Genomic DNA, 16,057 nt, shown 5'->3' on the forward strand with positions numbered 1-16,057 from the left:
CACAGAAAGACATTATTCGCCTTTTTTCAAGCAACAAGCAGTGTAAAGACATGCACTGTATGTCATCTTGTGGACACAAATCTAATACACTGCCCTTTCTTGTTTAGATATGCATCGTAAGTGTGTGCTTTCCCTGTGGGACTAGAAGTCCAAACCTAAAATAGGTTAGCATGCTGTAGTCATTAATCTTCACAGCATCCCCAGAGCTCTATTAGGTTAAAAACTTAACCTATAATAAAGAGAGGTGATCTGAAGGCCACATGGAGTCAATCCATCTATCATATCACCGCCAGCATGCCTGCGCTCCACATTTAGGGGTGAAGTTAGCGGAGGTGACATCTGTGCATGAACACAACATCACCATCCCTCATGGATGAAGCTGACAGTGGAGGAGAAGATGTACTGCTGTGGGATTGTGGAACCATTTGATAGGAAAACCCAGAGGCATAACTTAATTTTGGTGCTGCTCCCTGGCCCAGCTCCAGTCATGTTAACAGCAGTAATAATGATACAGAGTCATCTCAACACCAGCTGTCATAATAACAGCAGTAATAGTGCTGTAGTGAGATAAGAGACATGCTTCGCTGTAACAATGTCAGGTTTCCCCACAGAGGAAGGCTACAGTTTGTCCTGGGTGTGTGTGTGTGTGTGTGTGTGTGTGTGTGTGTGTGTGTGTGTGTGTGTGCGTGAGAGAGAGAGAGGAGAGAGAGAGAGAGAGAGAGAGTGATTAAAGAGAGATAAAGCTTTAGTTTCCACAGATCACTTGTCGAACAGTGAGACCTGGACAGTAACTAACATAAAAGCAGCTCTTTCTGTGCAGCAGAATCATTTATGACTGAACTACAGAATAACACATATAAGCATTTTCTCATCTGATATCTGTATCAGCAGTGCATCATTTAATAGTGTCTTTTTTTAAAGCTAACAGGGTTCCTACAGCTTAAGGCAAGGTAGGTTTAGGTCTTTTTTTAAGGCCACTCAGAACTCAAATGTTCTAGGCAATTTTGTGTTTCTCAATCCGCATGTGAGATTGCACTATTTGGATTCCCATCATGACGAGTTTAAGAATAGGAATTTTTAAAATTATTCAACAAAAATAAATAAATAAATAAAATAATATAGATGTTACCAATTATTTTGAGACTTTACAATACAACATCAGAAAAAATCGATCAAAGTTAAAATCTTACTTCCCATGAGTGAGCATTTTTAAGACTTTTGAAAGAATGATTTAAGTCAATTTAATAGCATTTAAAGGCTTATTTTTTGATTAATGAATTCAATGCCTTTTAAGAATTTTTAAGGATCTGCAAGGACCCTGGGTAAGGTTCAAGGCTTGGTAACGTTTAGAGAAAAATAATAGTTTTGGTCTAAATAACATTCTCTAGGGTGACCACCTTGTTATTGTTCTGTTGCAAGACAGCAGACATGATTTTGTGGGACAATGTGGCACACACACTGAGAAATTACAATTATTAAGTTATACTATTTTATTTTAGATGGAATGCCTGCTTGTAGTGTTGGATGTCATCCTTCTTCAATTGGGCTTTACAAAATGATCATTTTAACGGCACTGAGCCTATTAAATTCTTACAAATATCATGAAGTGTAAGCTAATGTTTTAGTTATAATCATATTTTTAAAAAGAGTATATAAGAGGAACAACCCATTTTCCCTAAACTGAAACCATATTCCCATAGGTGATCAGAAGTATTAAATACATTCTTAATGGATTAATGCTTCTTTAACTTGTACTTTTTTTTTTCATTTGGACAACTTTCAGCATGACCTTCTCCCTCAATATGTGAGTGTAGAACTCCTGCCAGGTGCAACTGCTGTTTACCTTCACTGGAAGGCTATCACCATGACTCCGCTTTGACTCTTTACTAAATAGCTTTAGTAAAAAAAAATGGCAGCACAGCCTTTGTATTTTTTAAACCAATCAATGTTTCAAAAAATGGTTTTTAACGTGGGCACATGATGTCAGCAAATATGATGGAAGTACACCGTTTTACTAGTTTTACTACAAAAATATAGGAAATCAAAGAAATATGCATAAGCAATAAAATGTGGGACATTTGTTATAATCGTCATAATGTTGCAGGATGTGGGACAAATATTGAAATTTTGGGAGGTGGTCATCCTAGCTTTCTCTCATCATATCCACTAGCTACATGGGATCGCCCGAAAATATTCTCTCTCGCCCCCAGAGGCTTTATTGTCATCAGAACATAGTCAACAGGTTTCAAAAGCCGGTGTCCGAAGCTTCAGTAACTTGTAAAAGAAAATATCCTCACAATACATCTTTGTATGATTAAAAGATTTTAAAAAAGCCAGTCTTCAGTGTCTGTGCTCTGCTTGTGTCAAGTTTCAGCAACACACTGTGAGGTGCAAATTGGACCACGAATGGCTTCAACACTAGTTGTCTCACAAGATCATGCCAATATGTCTTTGACTCAATTTTAAGACAGATATAATTTCCCCTTTCAGCATGGATATGTAAACAACCCTCTTTAAGTAAAGTCACGATGGGCAAAACATATGTTTGAATGAAGCAGGATTTTAACATCATCATGTTGTTTTTGGTAGATGCTGCCCTTTTTCTTGAGAGTCTGCGACTACTAAGTATTCAGAACAAAACCGCAAAACATTGATATGACAAAGAGGCAGAACACTGTAAAGATCTCACTTACAGCTAAGTTCAATACGGATGAAGTCCTTGATGCCCAGGTTTTCCAAGAAGACCCCGGAGGAGGACGTAGTTTTGAACAGGAAGGAGATGTCTGCATTCAGCTCTCCATGGAAGGTGGGGAAGTGAAGGTAAGATGTCTCCTTGTCAAAAAATGCAGCGTTCCAGAAGTTCTCTGAGGGACAAACAAAGTGCTTAAATGGTTCATAATTTCAGTTATTTTTTTCTGATACAAACTGATGCAAATCTTTTCATTTATTTTTTTCAGCGGACATATCTCCCTGAAATGAAGCTTATTAAAATAAATCTCATTACGACAGCTGTATAATGATAATCGTGTAGTAAACAAATGCTCCAACTGTTCAGCTAAGCAGCAGAGAACAAAGGCATAACTCCAGCTACGCTATCTCATTTATGTTGATTTATCCCGTAAAGCATTTATTCATTTATTTACTCATTAAGCTGAAGGCTGAAATTAGAAGCAATTAGAACAGGATAAAATATATCACTTAGATGCATTTATTATATAGCTTTTCATTAGAAGTTGTTATTAAAGAGCATAAAGGGAGTCATATTTTAGCTGCTGGTCTGTTAATTAGCTGGTGTAATTGGCTGCAGCCTATTTTTCCATTAAGAAATTTAATGACAGAGGGAGACAGATACCAGGATTGCTTTAGTTCAGTTCACTGTGTCGTTGAATAAATAATATTCATTAAATAATATTGCATCAAAACACTGCTAAAGAAATATCCAAGAGTCAACAAGCAATGTGGAGAAAAACGAAAGTGTCAACACTGACACCAGCTTTGTGTTGAGCAATAATCAGCAACTGAAACTGACTTACTGTCTCCATGGCAACGGAGGGGTCCCACCCTGTAGGCAGCTTCAGACCCCGACCGCTGGATGTCACCCAGCACCAGAGACCTGACGGGAAGGGTCTCCTTATGGGTGAGCAGTCCTGAGTCATTAGCCCTGTGGGATATGGAGGAGGAGAAGAAGGAGGTGGAGAAAAGGCAGATGAAGAAGGATGTGGAGGAGAAGAAAGAAAAAGACAAAAAAAGGAGGAGGAGGAGGAAGAAAAAGAGGAGCGAGCAAGAAAGACAAGAGGGAGAAGGAGGAGGAAAAGACAAGACAAAGAAGACAGGAGAACAGAGACAAGAAGAAGAAGAAGCACAAGGTGAAAAGGAGAAAGAAGAGAGGAGGAGCAGAAGGGGAAAAAAGATGATAAAGAAGCAGTGGGAGAGAAGGAGAATGACAAGGGGAAGGAGAGATAGGAGAAGGAGGAAGGAGAAAAAGAAGGGTGAGACGCAGAATGACGAGTAAAAAGGAGGACCAGGAGAAGGAGAAAGGTGATAAAGAAGCAGGTGGAAAGAAGAAGAAAGACGAGAGAAAGGAGAGATAGGAGAAGGAGGAAGAGGGAGCAGAAGGGTGAAAAGCACAAAGACAAGAGTGAGAAGGAGAAGCATCAGGAGGACCAAGAGAAGCAGAACGATGATAAGGACGCAGGAGGAAAGAAGAAAGACAAGAGGAAGAAGACACAAAGAAGGATAAAGACAGAAAGAAGAAAAATAAGGACATGCAGGTGAAAGAAGAGAGGATAAGAAAAGGGAAGACAAGCAAGAAGGGAAAAGATGAAGAGGACAGAGGAAGACAGAAAGGGAGAAATGGGGGAAGACAGGAGGAATAGTCAAAGAATGAATAAGAAAAAAGGAAGAAAGGACAAGTGATGGAAACAGAGGAGAAAAGGGGATGATAAGAAGAGTAGGAAGAGGTGGATAAAGAGAAGGATGAGTGGAGGAAGGAGAGATAAAATACAGAGGAAAAGGACAGGTAGGAAAATAAAGAAAGAAAATAGGAGAGAAAAGAAATGCAAGCAAAAGAAGGAAAGACAAAGGGGAACATGAGGGGGAGAGAAGGAGGAAGTACAAAAGAAGATAAAGATGATAGAAAAAAGGAAAAATGAAAGAAAAAAGGAAAAAGAGAAAGGAACTTGGAGAAGATGAAGATGGAGGAAGAGGAAGGCAACAAGGAAGACATGAAGAAGAGAAGATCAGAAAGGAAGAAAGGAGAGAAGGATGTGAAGAAGTTATCAGCATTAGACAGCTGAATGTTTACACAAACAGATGCAGTGTAAAACTTGCGCCCACCTCATCTCAGACTAAACAGTGTTAGAAAAAGTGGGACACACTGAAACACTCTCTACCTCCGCCGTGTTCATTTATTCTCGGAGGTTTACAGGCAGATGTTCGAATAAAGACAAGCATTTCAGCTAACACAACAGCCAGCGTTTTGTGGAACTGTTTTTCCGAATCTACGTAGGTCGAGTGATTCATCTGCACATCCACCACTACCATTCACTCTTTGAGCTCCGCGGTGTCTCAGATTCCAGCAGTCAGCTTTATTGCTGTTGATTTCGATAAAAAATAAATAAATCTAGGACTGTGGGCACACACAGCGCCAGTGAATGTGATGAGATATTGACGGCAGGAGAAAGTCTATAAAAAATAAAGTAAGAGTCGAACAGATTGGGGCAGTGAGATAATAGAAAGAAGGACCTTTGGCTATGCAGACAGTAGCAGTATTGGTTACACTTTGGGAAAATGGGTCTAAGTGCAGAATTGGTCACAGGACTGGGGAAGGTGACCTAAATACAGAATTGCTTACAGCATGGATAAAAGGATTTAAAAACAGGATTGGATAAAACATAGAGAGGGATGTTTAAATATCTCGGGATTGTCTCAGATGTCTCATCCTACACACTACATTGGTGTAATGTTTTACCATCCTCACCATTACACTGTAATGTAGCATATTAGCATGCTAACATTTGCTTATTCGTACAAAAGACGATGTACAGTTGAAGGTTTGGACTGTATTTGATCTAAATCAATGTAGATTGGAGTTTGGACCTGATGATGAAGCTAAAAGAAAAGTTAGAATCATAGACATACCTTTTTTTGTGATTTTGGATTCAGAACCCAATTATTAACGCACAAAATACAGTATAGTGTAATGGTAAAGGAATTATAAAACATTATCCACCTTTTGTTTTGGTTTTTTTTTGGATCAAATTTTCTTTAAATATGATTTTTTTATTCAGTCCTTTTGAATGGATAAATAATCTTAACATAGAAATCACCTAATAGTAAAAATGAGAATAAATGGTCACAAAAAATAAGTACTTTTCCTGAAAACAGTACCTTGGAAAACCTCCTGATATAAATGTGATTAATAGATAAAATGCCTTGTGCTTCCTCTGTGCCTCCAAGGCTATTACTTAAAGGAGACCGGGACACACTCTTTGAACCCATGGGAGTTTAGACTATGACACATGCACAATGTGACTGGAACTGCGATGTTGGAGGGTTAGAGCAGACGACCATAGAAATAAAGGGACGGTGTCTACTCAGGTGCTCTTTGGGTGCACTCTTTTAAGCCTCCCTTGGTGCAGCTGGCAGGACATAACTTTTTGGGTAGACTTTAATGGATGGTGGCCAACATACAATAGAATGTTTACATATTGAACCATTTGTTTTTGGTATTTTATTCAGGATTTTTTCAATAATTGTAGAATTGCAGAAATTCTCACCCATTGCTTTCAAAAAATATTCCAACACAGGGTAGACCAAAGTGAACAAATCAATCATCTCCCATGTTCTACTTCAGCGTGCCAGATGGATGATATGACGCAACATGCCTTCTCTTTTTAACCTCCTTGCTTACTTCACAGTTGGCCATGCTTTTTGAAAAAGGGGGCGTGGCTCTACTGCAGTCCAATGTGGAAAACTGTGATTGGCTTACAGACATCCTATCAGGTCGAGTCAGGTGACAGTAATCATAGAGCTAGACGTCCTAGAAAAGTTATGTCCATCAGAATGGAGCAGGGTCTAAACGGTTGTGGAGAACTTCCTAACTCTTTCTCAAGGCTGGTACACACTAGAGGAATAAACCGATTGGGACCTTACAATCACAGGGGGGCGTTCCCAATTCGGGGCTGGTCGGAACCGATTATCTCCCCAAATAATTGTTAAGTGTGAGGGGTTATCTAAATACTCTTAATGATACTGATTGTGTCGGAGCCTCTCCAATCTTGAATCGTTCACATCAAACACATTTGATTGTCAGCTCTGATACTGAGCGGAAACCCACAATAGCCAATGAGAGCGAGGAGACCGGGAAGCGTCCCCAAACGGATATTGCGTACATGTACAGCTCAAAAAACAACTCCAACTCATGCTGCAATATGTATAATCCACGCTCACTCCGTCTTCTCAGCCATGACTTGATCTATAACTTTTTTCTATGTTTTGGTTTTTCACTGCAAAACAAGACACACACAAGTGCAGCCAGCTGACGATGGTGATCCTCCTCCATATTTGTTTTTCTTCTCAGGTCACACGAGATTCTGTGAGATCCCAAGTGCATGGGATCGCCACTGTGACATCTTAACTACAAACAACAAATGTGTGGTCTCACGATCGGGCCGAATCGTCTAGTGTGTGCGTTCTGACGAACAGAACATTAAAAATCGTTTAAATCTGTCATTATCTTTAAAAAATTGGTTAAGATTTGAAAATCCTTTAGAAGGTACCAGTCTTAACAGTAATTATGAAATAGATTTGAAACAAAGGACACCAGAACATAGTAAAGTACAGTACCACTGGTCGTAGTCAGCATCACAGTTGCAGTAGTGATTTGGATCCAGACAGTTGTCCTGCAGACCACAAGCGCACTGACGGCTGCCCGGCAGAGCCCCGCCCCAATGTGTCTGTGTCTGACCTGGACCTGAACCTCCCAACCACCAGCTGAACGGAGCACCCTCTGAAACACACAAATACACACCATTAAAAATATCCTTTTGTTTTGCTTCAGAAGAAAGTTATACTGCAAAACAGAATGAACAAAACACAAATGAACAAAAGTGTATGACAATGCATTTTACAGTAACTGACAGAACGGAGAAGGTTTTTAACAGAGAATTGTCACTCATCGTGTTTTCATCACAACACATTTTGTAGATGTCTTTGTTTATGACAGAATCTGACTTCCATATCAAATGGAACAGAGAAAGATCGTCCTGTCTTCTTTCCCTATATCTATTTGTCTTCTTCCATCTGCATGTCTTACAGCACCCATCTCTTTAGGATTTCAACAGAAACCACCACCGTTCTGTCCCTGCTCTTTACAGAACTCTTACAGCCTTACAGCTCGACCTTGATCATGAATCACTGGTAAAATTGGACAGAAAATGGGCAGCTGCTTTATGAAGACATCTCTCCCTCACAAGTATTCTTATAAGATGGGCTCCTTTCTTCAGTGCAGAGTTCCATTTTCCCTTTTATATGACTAAAGGTAAGAAGATGTTAACATTCAGAGGGCCATCTCAGTGGTAAAAAATGCAGCTTTTAAGAGTATCTGTCCACTGTAAACACAATTTTGTGTGCATTTAAGTCCTTTGTGTGCTTTTGTTGCTTGGGCCCTAATAATAATGAATATTAATGAACTAATACAAATACTTTGGTAAGTGACACATGATCCTGAGTCCATGCAAGGCGTCTTATTTTGAAAATTGACCGGATGCACCGCTGATTGATCACAAGCATTGTCTAAATCATCCACAATCGGCTCTGGATGCCGTACCACGCCCATAACCTGGCGCTGATGGACCTGGTGGAATTTAGGGGTAAGCAATCGGAAGACTATTTAACCGTAGCTTTAGATACAACAAGAAAACAAAAGTGAGATTTAGTCTTACCTGGTGTGTTGAGGAGGCGGGACCTCCTGCAGTGGTAGGACAGTTCCTGCTCACACTGCTCTGATTGGCTGATTATGGCTGCCAACTGCTCCTCTTCAGAAGCGTAGTCAAAGTGTGTTGAATGCTGGTTTGTCTCAGGGGACGCAAGCACTGCGGTCAATTCTGTGTTGTTATGCTGGATCACCATCCAAGCTGTTTCCTCTGGTGGAGAGACAACAAGAGAAGAGAAAAATAAGTAAATAAATATGCCAATAAACTGTGTGTGTATGTGTGAAGATGTATGTGTGTTACCTGTCATGTTACAGTAGATGAGCTGGGGTTTAATTGGTCCGCTGCCGTCCACGTCTATGTGGTAATGTCCTGATGTATTGCCTTTGTGTTTGTACGCCTCACATGACTGTTCGTATCTCGCTGTGACAGAAAATGCAATAAAAGGACATCAACAATAATAATATGTTCTTACAATCTGATTTGTGAGGAAACATTGCCCCTATCGATTCCTAAAAGCAAAGTTTGGGACTGCTACACTTCCGTCCACAGTGCTGGCTCCATTTCAGCCAGAGACACAGAAACTGATAATTTATTACAAATGGTTATACAATTGGATTTGGCAGAAAGGGCTCTGCTTTTGGAGGGAGCTCTCAAAGAATCCGCACAGCAATAAGAAGCCTGCTTGGAGAAGTACCCCCCCAAGATATGGCATATGGAGAAGTTGGGCTGGTGTAGGAGGGAGTGTTGGCACCAGAGAATAAGCAGGGATAGTGAAAGCTGAGAGTTTATAAAACACTTGTTTGAATGTGACTCAGTGTTTCCAGCCAGCTGGGAGCTGAACAGATGACGCATCAATGAGGGGATGGCATTGTAACAGCTGACAGCGATTACTATGCTTCATATGTGTCAAAGACGTGGTCAATTCAATTCAATAGAAAAAACAATCCATCTAATAAAAAAACTTGGCAGAATTATAATAGCACTTATGTCTTGTATTAAGCAACTCAAATCAAATCAAGTAGTTATGAAGTAAACATTCAACTTGTGTATTAAAGATGGGAAAAATCCACATTGGACCTTGTTTTACCCGATCACACATTTATTGTAAGTGTTTTCCCACCAAAATCTGCCAATAAATAAAGATAATCTGGCTCTAAACATCAAGCATATTTTGGTTTCTTTTCTATTTAAAGCCTCAGGAAACTTGGCTTGAAAAAGTAGGAATGCACATATTATATCAGAATGTCCTATTAAGTATCGACAAAAATCTGAGTGAAAATTAATGTTCTAAACTATTAGAAAAACCTAGAATGAAATGAAGCTGATTTAATTTTGATGCTTTTTGTTATGCATGTAAGACCCTAAATTACATATTAACAAAGTTTTGGGTGATTTGGATTCCCTGAGGCTTTAAAGAGACATTTCACCTTTGAAATCAAAAAATACTATTTTTTTTCCTCTTACCTGTAGAGCTATTTATCAATCTAAACTGTTTTGGTGTGAGTTGGCGAGTGTTTGAGATATACGCTGTAGAGATTTGTCTTATTTTAGTGCGTGTTTTTTTTAAACATGTCTTATTTGATTATTATTATTATTTTTACTGTTTTTATCTTATAATGCCATTGGATATCCTATTTTTTGTGTCATTTTAATTGTTTATTTTCATTTTCAGGGCAGGTAAAATCCAACATAGCTTATCTGTTTTATTATTTATCTTTATTGTCAGGTTTGTTTTTTTTTTCCGTCTACTTTCTGTAATTGCCTGATGTTTTTGCCTTAGGCCTGAAATGTTCTAAATCCCAATTCCACGATTGAAAGCGCTGTTGCAACATTACTTTGAAAAGTGCTTTATAAATAAGGTTTATTGTTTTGAATATAATGGAACTAAATGTCACTTGGTGTAGATGTATCTTTCCTGACATCATGACCCAACTACTCAAGATAATCCACAGACATATAGTGTAGGAACTATATTCTTTCCAAAGAACCACATCTGCCAACTGTATCACTGCATGCTTCCTTATGCATGGTAAAAAGAGGTTCTCAGAAACTCTGTAACACAAACCAAAAGAATCTAGATAGTTAAAAAGCACTATAGGTAACAAGAAACATATGTAGTTTTGTTTTGGGGTCAACTGTGGTTTTCATTAATGTACAGAAAACCACTAGTTTTTGATAGAAACAGAAATTGATAAAGACAGTCTGAAACAGAACTGCTGAAATCAAAACGATACCCAGACCTGATGAATAGTGCTTGCTGTATATCAGGTGCCTTCCAGGTGCGGATTGCTCCAGAGAAAAGCACCTCTCTAACCCTATTAATGCATTAATGCTGAATTTTCAAGAACAAAAGAGGCCATGGAGATTAGTAATTAAAAAAAAAAACCATCAACCAATTAAAAAAGTTACGCTACAATAAAAACAATCATGGAACTAAAACAGGTGAAAACAAATTACATAAAGCCCTCTGGTTACATAAATAATGTTTTCACACAAAGACTAACACACACACACACACACACACTACACTCTGTATAGTGCAGGAAAAGGAGTCGCAAGAACAATGGAAGAAAGTTTTCCACATTGTATACATGTTTTTTTTTCTCTTGTTTTATCATGTCAGTTAAAGACTTTTGAAGACAGTTCCATGATAGAGCTCGAGAAAGGTTTGACCTGAATATAACAATCAAACACAGAGGTGAGCTGTGTGTGTGTGTGTGTGTGTGTGTGTGTGTGGTAACCTGAGTTGGCCCTGATCCAGCCCTGAGTTGATCGCACCACCGGAGTGTAGACAGATTCAATCAATGCTTAGCAGTGTAATCAAAGCCACAATCTCTTTAATTTCTAATTTGACTCACCTAAAATACTGTAGGCGGTCTCTAAGTTGAAATCCGTTTATGTAGAAAGAACAGTCTGCCTCAGGACTCACTCTGTATACCTTCCCCTCGCTCCTATCCTCACTCTCTTTATCTTTCTGTCTGTATGACTTGTTCCAGTCCCCATTTCTTTTTTTGGTTTCATCTCTCTATCTCTCTACCTTTCTCTCCTTTCCAATTCTGTCAGTTTTTTTTTTTTTCTGTTAAGGCTGGGAAGGGAGTTAAATGATTTTGTGGTTTCCTCTGAGCCTCATAAGAAGTCTTTCGTTCTAGTTCAAATGTTCTGACCTATATAGCAACACTTAGAACTGGTTAGAACAAAGAGGGAAAAAAAATCAGACATTATAGTAAAGCTGCTTTCGAGGCTAAATATAATAAGCTGTGAGGGAAGTGTTTCAACCCACAATTTTAAAAACTCTCATTCACATTCAGTAAGGAAACCCAGGATTCTTTCCCCATAATTAAAGAACTGTTTGCAACAAAACATTTAATGTAAGATTTGGACAGAAAATATTATGTTTATGCACTTCTTTGACTTTTTGGCTCTTGGAGAGCAAAGCGTGCAGGTAATCTACAGTAAACATTCGGTGTTTTACGTTTTTGCACACATTTATGCTTCATTTGTACATTTTATACATATCGTATCAACTTTCTAAATTGATGCAGGTCAGATTAGATTTATATGGGTTGAGTTTATCAACAGGAGGAGGAGGAGATGGTAGATGGCAGGAGACGTAGGCCAAGCAACAGACCTCTGTTCGAGAATAATGGCATTTCCAGCTGGCATTTTGCTAAATAAAGTGGGTATTTTTAATGAGGTGTTGGGTCATTTGCAGCTGTGTCTGAAGAAAGAAAACCGGATATTTAAACAAGTGATTTTCATGCTTAAACCCAACCAAACTGGAACCGCAGCATTGTCACAACATAAAAATGTGAACTGAAACATAAAGAAATGCTTCAACATAACCACTACATTTGAAAAGCACAAATTCAACATATCCATGATTTGCAGACGTGCAAACATACAAAGCCAAACATTGTTCAGCTTGCTTCTACAGAGGATACATAATTAACTGAGTTATGTTCCAATGTGTCTGGAAGCGTCCAATCAGTTAGCTTTTAACCAACGCTGACCATTAACTTACATTTATATGATTTAAATAAACAAGATGATTTACCAAGCAGCATATGCTAATTACAGTAAAACAGAAATAGCTCACACATCACACAAGCATGCCCTTCCTAATTTAAAAAAAAAAAAAAGGAAAATGGTGTGTAGTGGCTCTAGGGATGGAAATTGTAAACCACTTCTCTGCTCTGTTGAGCATGCTTTTATGTATTTGTATTAAATCAAAGAACACATTAACTATAATAAACTTGCCTGTATGCTACGTATGTGTATGTGTGCGTCTTTTCTACTGTTTACCAAAACCGTTGATCTGGAAGTGTTTGAAGTGAGTTGGGCCAATTTATGATAACCTCTTGGAATGAAGTGCCTGGAAACCTCATACCTCAAAAGTGAAAATACTAAGCAAGTAGAGAGAAGTTCACACCACTTGCTCTGATGTCGTGGTTGATGTGTGCTGTTTGAAGTGGATGAAAATTGTAGCTTTCATCTACAGCAGGATTCCTTTGTTCTTTCTTCGTCTGCCTCTCACTGGATAAAATAACACTTTATTTTTGCATTATGTATTACCAACTGGGCTATTTTTGTTGAGAGGCAGCATATCAAATCGGTGCAAACTTATCCACAAGTCTCCACAGGCCTACAGGTAATGTATAATTTGGAGGAAAGAGCCATCTCATTTTGTACTAAATGCATGTTTAACTCGATTTGCGCTCCAAGTATCTGATTTACTCAGGAGGAAAATGGGTAAAGCTGCTTTGATCATAGTTTTGTGTTTTTAAGCAAATCATTCACTTTCGCATTTCCTTAAAAGCAGTCTGTCACATCACGTTAAACTAGGCTAGAGTTGGACTCAGGCACGCATGCATGCATGCATGCAAGCACACACACACGCGCGCACACACACACACACGCACACTACACAAATGTGCCAATACATCTACAGTGAATCAGTAACATACAAGAAACTGGATGGTGTATCATCTACAGGTGTACCAAAGCAAAAATTAAAGCTTTTCAGACTTTAAAAGTTAATAGAAATCTAATTTAGTCAGCATAATAAAGTACCAAGAGTTTAGTCTAATCCCAGTGGAACGCGGCTAATTAAAGTTCTGAAACAATGCAGCAGGAAAAAAAACACAAAAGGTAAAGTGTTAGGGGACATAGGGTCTCACTGTTATTAAAGCAGATGCAGTGAGAGCATGTCGAGAATACTGTATTAATCCTTCTCTCTGTTAATCAAAGGCTTCATTTACAATTTGTTAGATGCCTCTCCGACATTTGATATTCAGCAGAATATCAGATGTTTCACGCACAGACAATGGGGAGAAAGATGATGGCTCTATTTTGTATGTACACTATTATATTTTGCTATTCAAGACACGAAAACAACAAAACGGCAAAAACATTGTTCTGTTTCAAACAGTCGAGTGAAACCTATTCTTGACCGTATTAAATTAGAAAATAAAAACATTACACTAACTAATAAAATGAATCATATATCACTACCATGAGCTTGTACTGTATGTAAAGAGACTTTGCTTAGAACACACAGCATAATCATTCTTCTATCATATCAGAGATATAAGATTTATGAACACAGATTCCCTGTTTCTTTACAAGTGTTTTTCCTTGTTGTATAAATATTTAAATAAAGCTCAACATAAACTGTGGTGGATTTAAAGCTGCTCTTTGTAGAATTTTTAATTTAATTCCTCATCTATGAACTAGCATATACAGCAGCATGACTCAAATGTTAAGCTTCACATAGGAAGCAAAACACTGAAATACCAAATCAGCTTATAAAACAGACATTGCTGCTCTTCACGTAGAATATTTTGTGAATCAATTAATTGCAAGTGTCTCATTCTGCTTGCCTTACTGGGTAACTACTTTTTTAGTTCCATTTACGAATATATTCATATAAACAATAGGTGAAAAAAGTTGAGTTTGCCAAAGATGTTATCCGAAGTAACTAACCAATAGATAATTGTCATCCAACTTTAGAGTGTTTTAGCATCTTTTTAGCTCTTTTTTTTAAAATGGCCACAATAAAAAATCCTTGCACAAAAACCCAGATGAAGGTCCTGTGCACGACATCCCCAACACCAAACAACAGAGGGACAAAGTTATGCCACTAACTTCACTTGTATAGAACATTTCTAATCATGCTACTACTCAAAGTACTTTAACACTACAAGTCACACTCACCCACTCACACACACATTTATACAGTGGTGGCTGAGGCTACAAGTCAAAGTGCCACCTAGTACTCAGTTTTGTTGAGACACTCACTTGAACTCTAACATCGATGAAACAGCCATTGGGGGCAATACGGGGCCCAAGGATACCTCAACATGTTAGACATGATCTCAGGATCAAACTGCCTACCTTCTGATCGTCCTAAAAACTTTATAAGGTGATAATATGTAAATCAGTTGTTTTGCAGCTTGTTTCGCTGCACTCAAGTGGCTTAAAAAAATTCAGCTTTAAGTAAATAATCTTTCTGTACCCCGAGTGTCAATAAGTTTTTTTTTTTTCTATCCCCAAGGCATCAAATATTTAAGGGTGTTACCCTTAAATTACTTGAGTTAGGGAGTATTTTTGCCCAAATATTTTAAGTTACTTAACATTTTGAGATTTATCAATGCAATATCAGATAAGTCTAGTCTTAGAGTAGTCGATTAAAGCTTTATCTTAATATTGATTAATTAAATGCCTTTTAAAACTTTTTAAGGGTCTGCAGGGACAATGATAACAAGTGAAAATTGACAGAGGGGTACCCAGAGCCTCGTCTGGTTTGAAGCTAGGGCCACTGACTGAGCTGCTGTATTTAACAAGTTGGGAATGAGAACGTGGTGATAATGTATATTCACGAAAGACTTAAATCTGGCTAAAACCTGTCCTGATAGCATAATGATGGGAGAAATAAGGTCATTAAGAAGTAATGACCACATTTCAGCACTTTAATAACTTCTTTTTTCATCATTGTAATTGAGGCTTCAAGCATTTTAAAGACCTGCGGATGCCCTGTTGCTGGGTGCTTACAGCTGTGGCAGGTGGCTCCTCTGTAGCCGCTGTTGGAGCAGTTGCAGTGAAAGGTGCTCCATGACTGAGTGCATCTACCTCCATGTTCACAGTGACTGGGGGAGCACCTGAGAGACAGACAGCGACACAGACAGAGAGGGAGAGAGAGAACCTTAGTGTTTGTAATAAGTTCTCTAAAAAGTTTCTCAAGGATGTCTGTATGAAAAGGAGCAGCGGGCCTTTAGCAGACCTGTTCTGATGAACAGGTGCGTAGGAGGGACCTGTATGAAAGCAGACCTAAAACAAAAAAAAACACTTTCAATCTTTTAAATGAAAACTTCACAAGTCTTTATTTTCATGTCAAGTGGAGCGCAGGTGCACGTTCTGAGAGGAAGCTGAAGTTGAGACATCCCTTTGTTAGTATTGTTAACTAACATTGCATCAGCCAGAGAAATCTTACACTCCCACCCAACCCTGTCTGCAAAAGAACAAAGTCACATTTTATTATTTATTTTCACATTTTTGGGCCATGGAAGAAACACCTTTTCTCAAGACATGGAACCATGTTTATTTTCCTGGTATCCCATCTGCTG

At 38.5% G+C, this 16,057-nt stretch overlaps 1 protein-coding gene across 1 annotated transcript in view; it reads right to left on the bottom strand.

The window, feature by feature from the left end:
• LOC121962364 (contactin-associated protein-like 4) overlaps nt 1–16,057 on the bottom strand; it is a 132,637-nt gene that overhangs the window by 32,979 nt on the left and 83,601 nt on the right. Inside the window, exons 11-16 of the mRNA XM_042512620.2 lie at nt 15,486–15,592; nt 8,736–8,855; nt 8,445–8,645; nt 7,348–7,510; nt 3,534–3,661; nt 2,694–2,864 (exon numbers count right to left, since the gene is read on the bottom strand). Of these exons, the coding sequence (XP_042368554.2) occupies nt 2,694–2,864; nt 3,534–3,661; nt 7,348–7,510; nt 8,445–8,645; nt 8,736–8,855; nt 15,486–15,592 (890 nt within the window). The remainder of the gene's footprint in view (nt 1–2,693; nt 2,865–3,533; nt 3,662–7,347; nt 7,511–8,444; nt 8,646–8,735; nt 8,856–15,485; nt 15,593–16,057) is intronic.

Source organism: Plectropomus leopardus, chromosome 5, assembly GCF_026936395.1.
Source record: "Plectropomus leopardus strain MGB_pleo_1.0 chromosome 5, ASM2693639v1, whole genome shotgun sequence".
NCBI lineage: Eukaryota > Metazoa > Chordata > Actinopteri > Perciformes > Serranidae > Plectropomus > Plectropomus leopardus.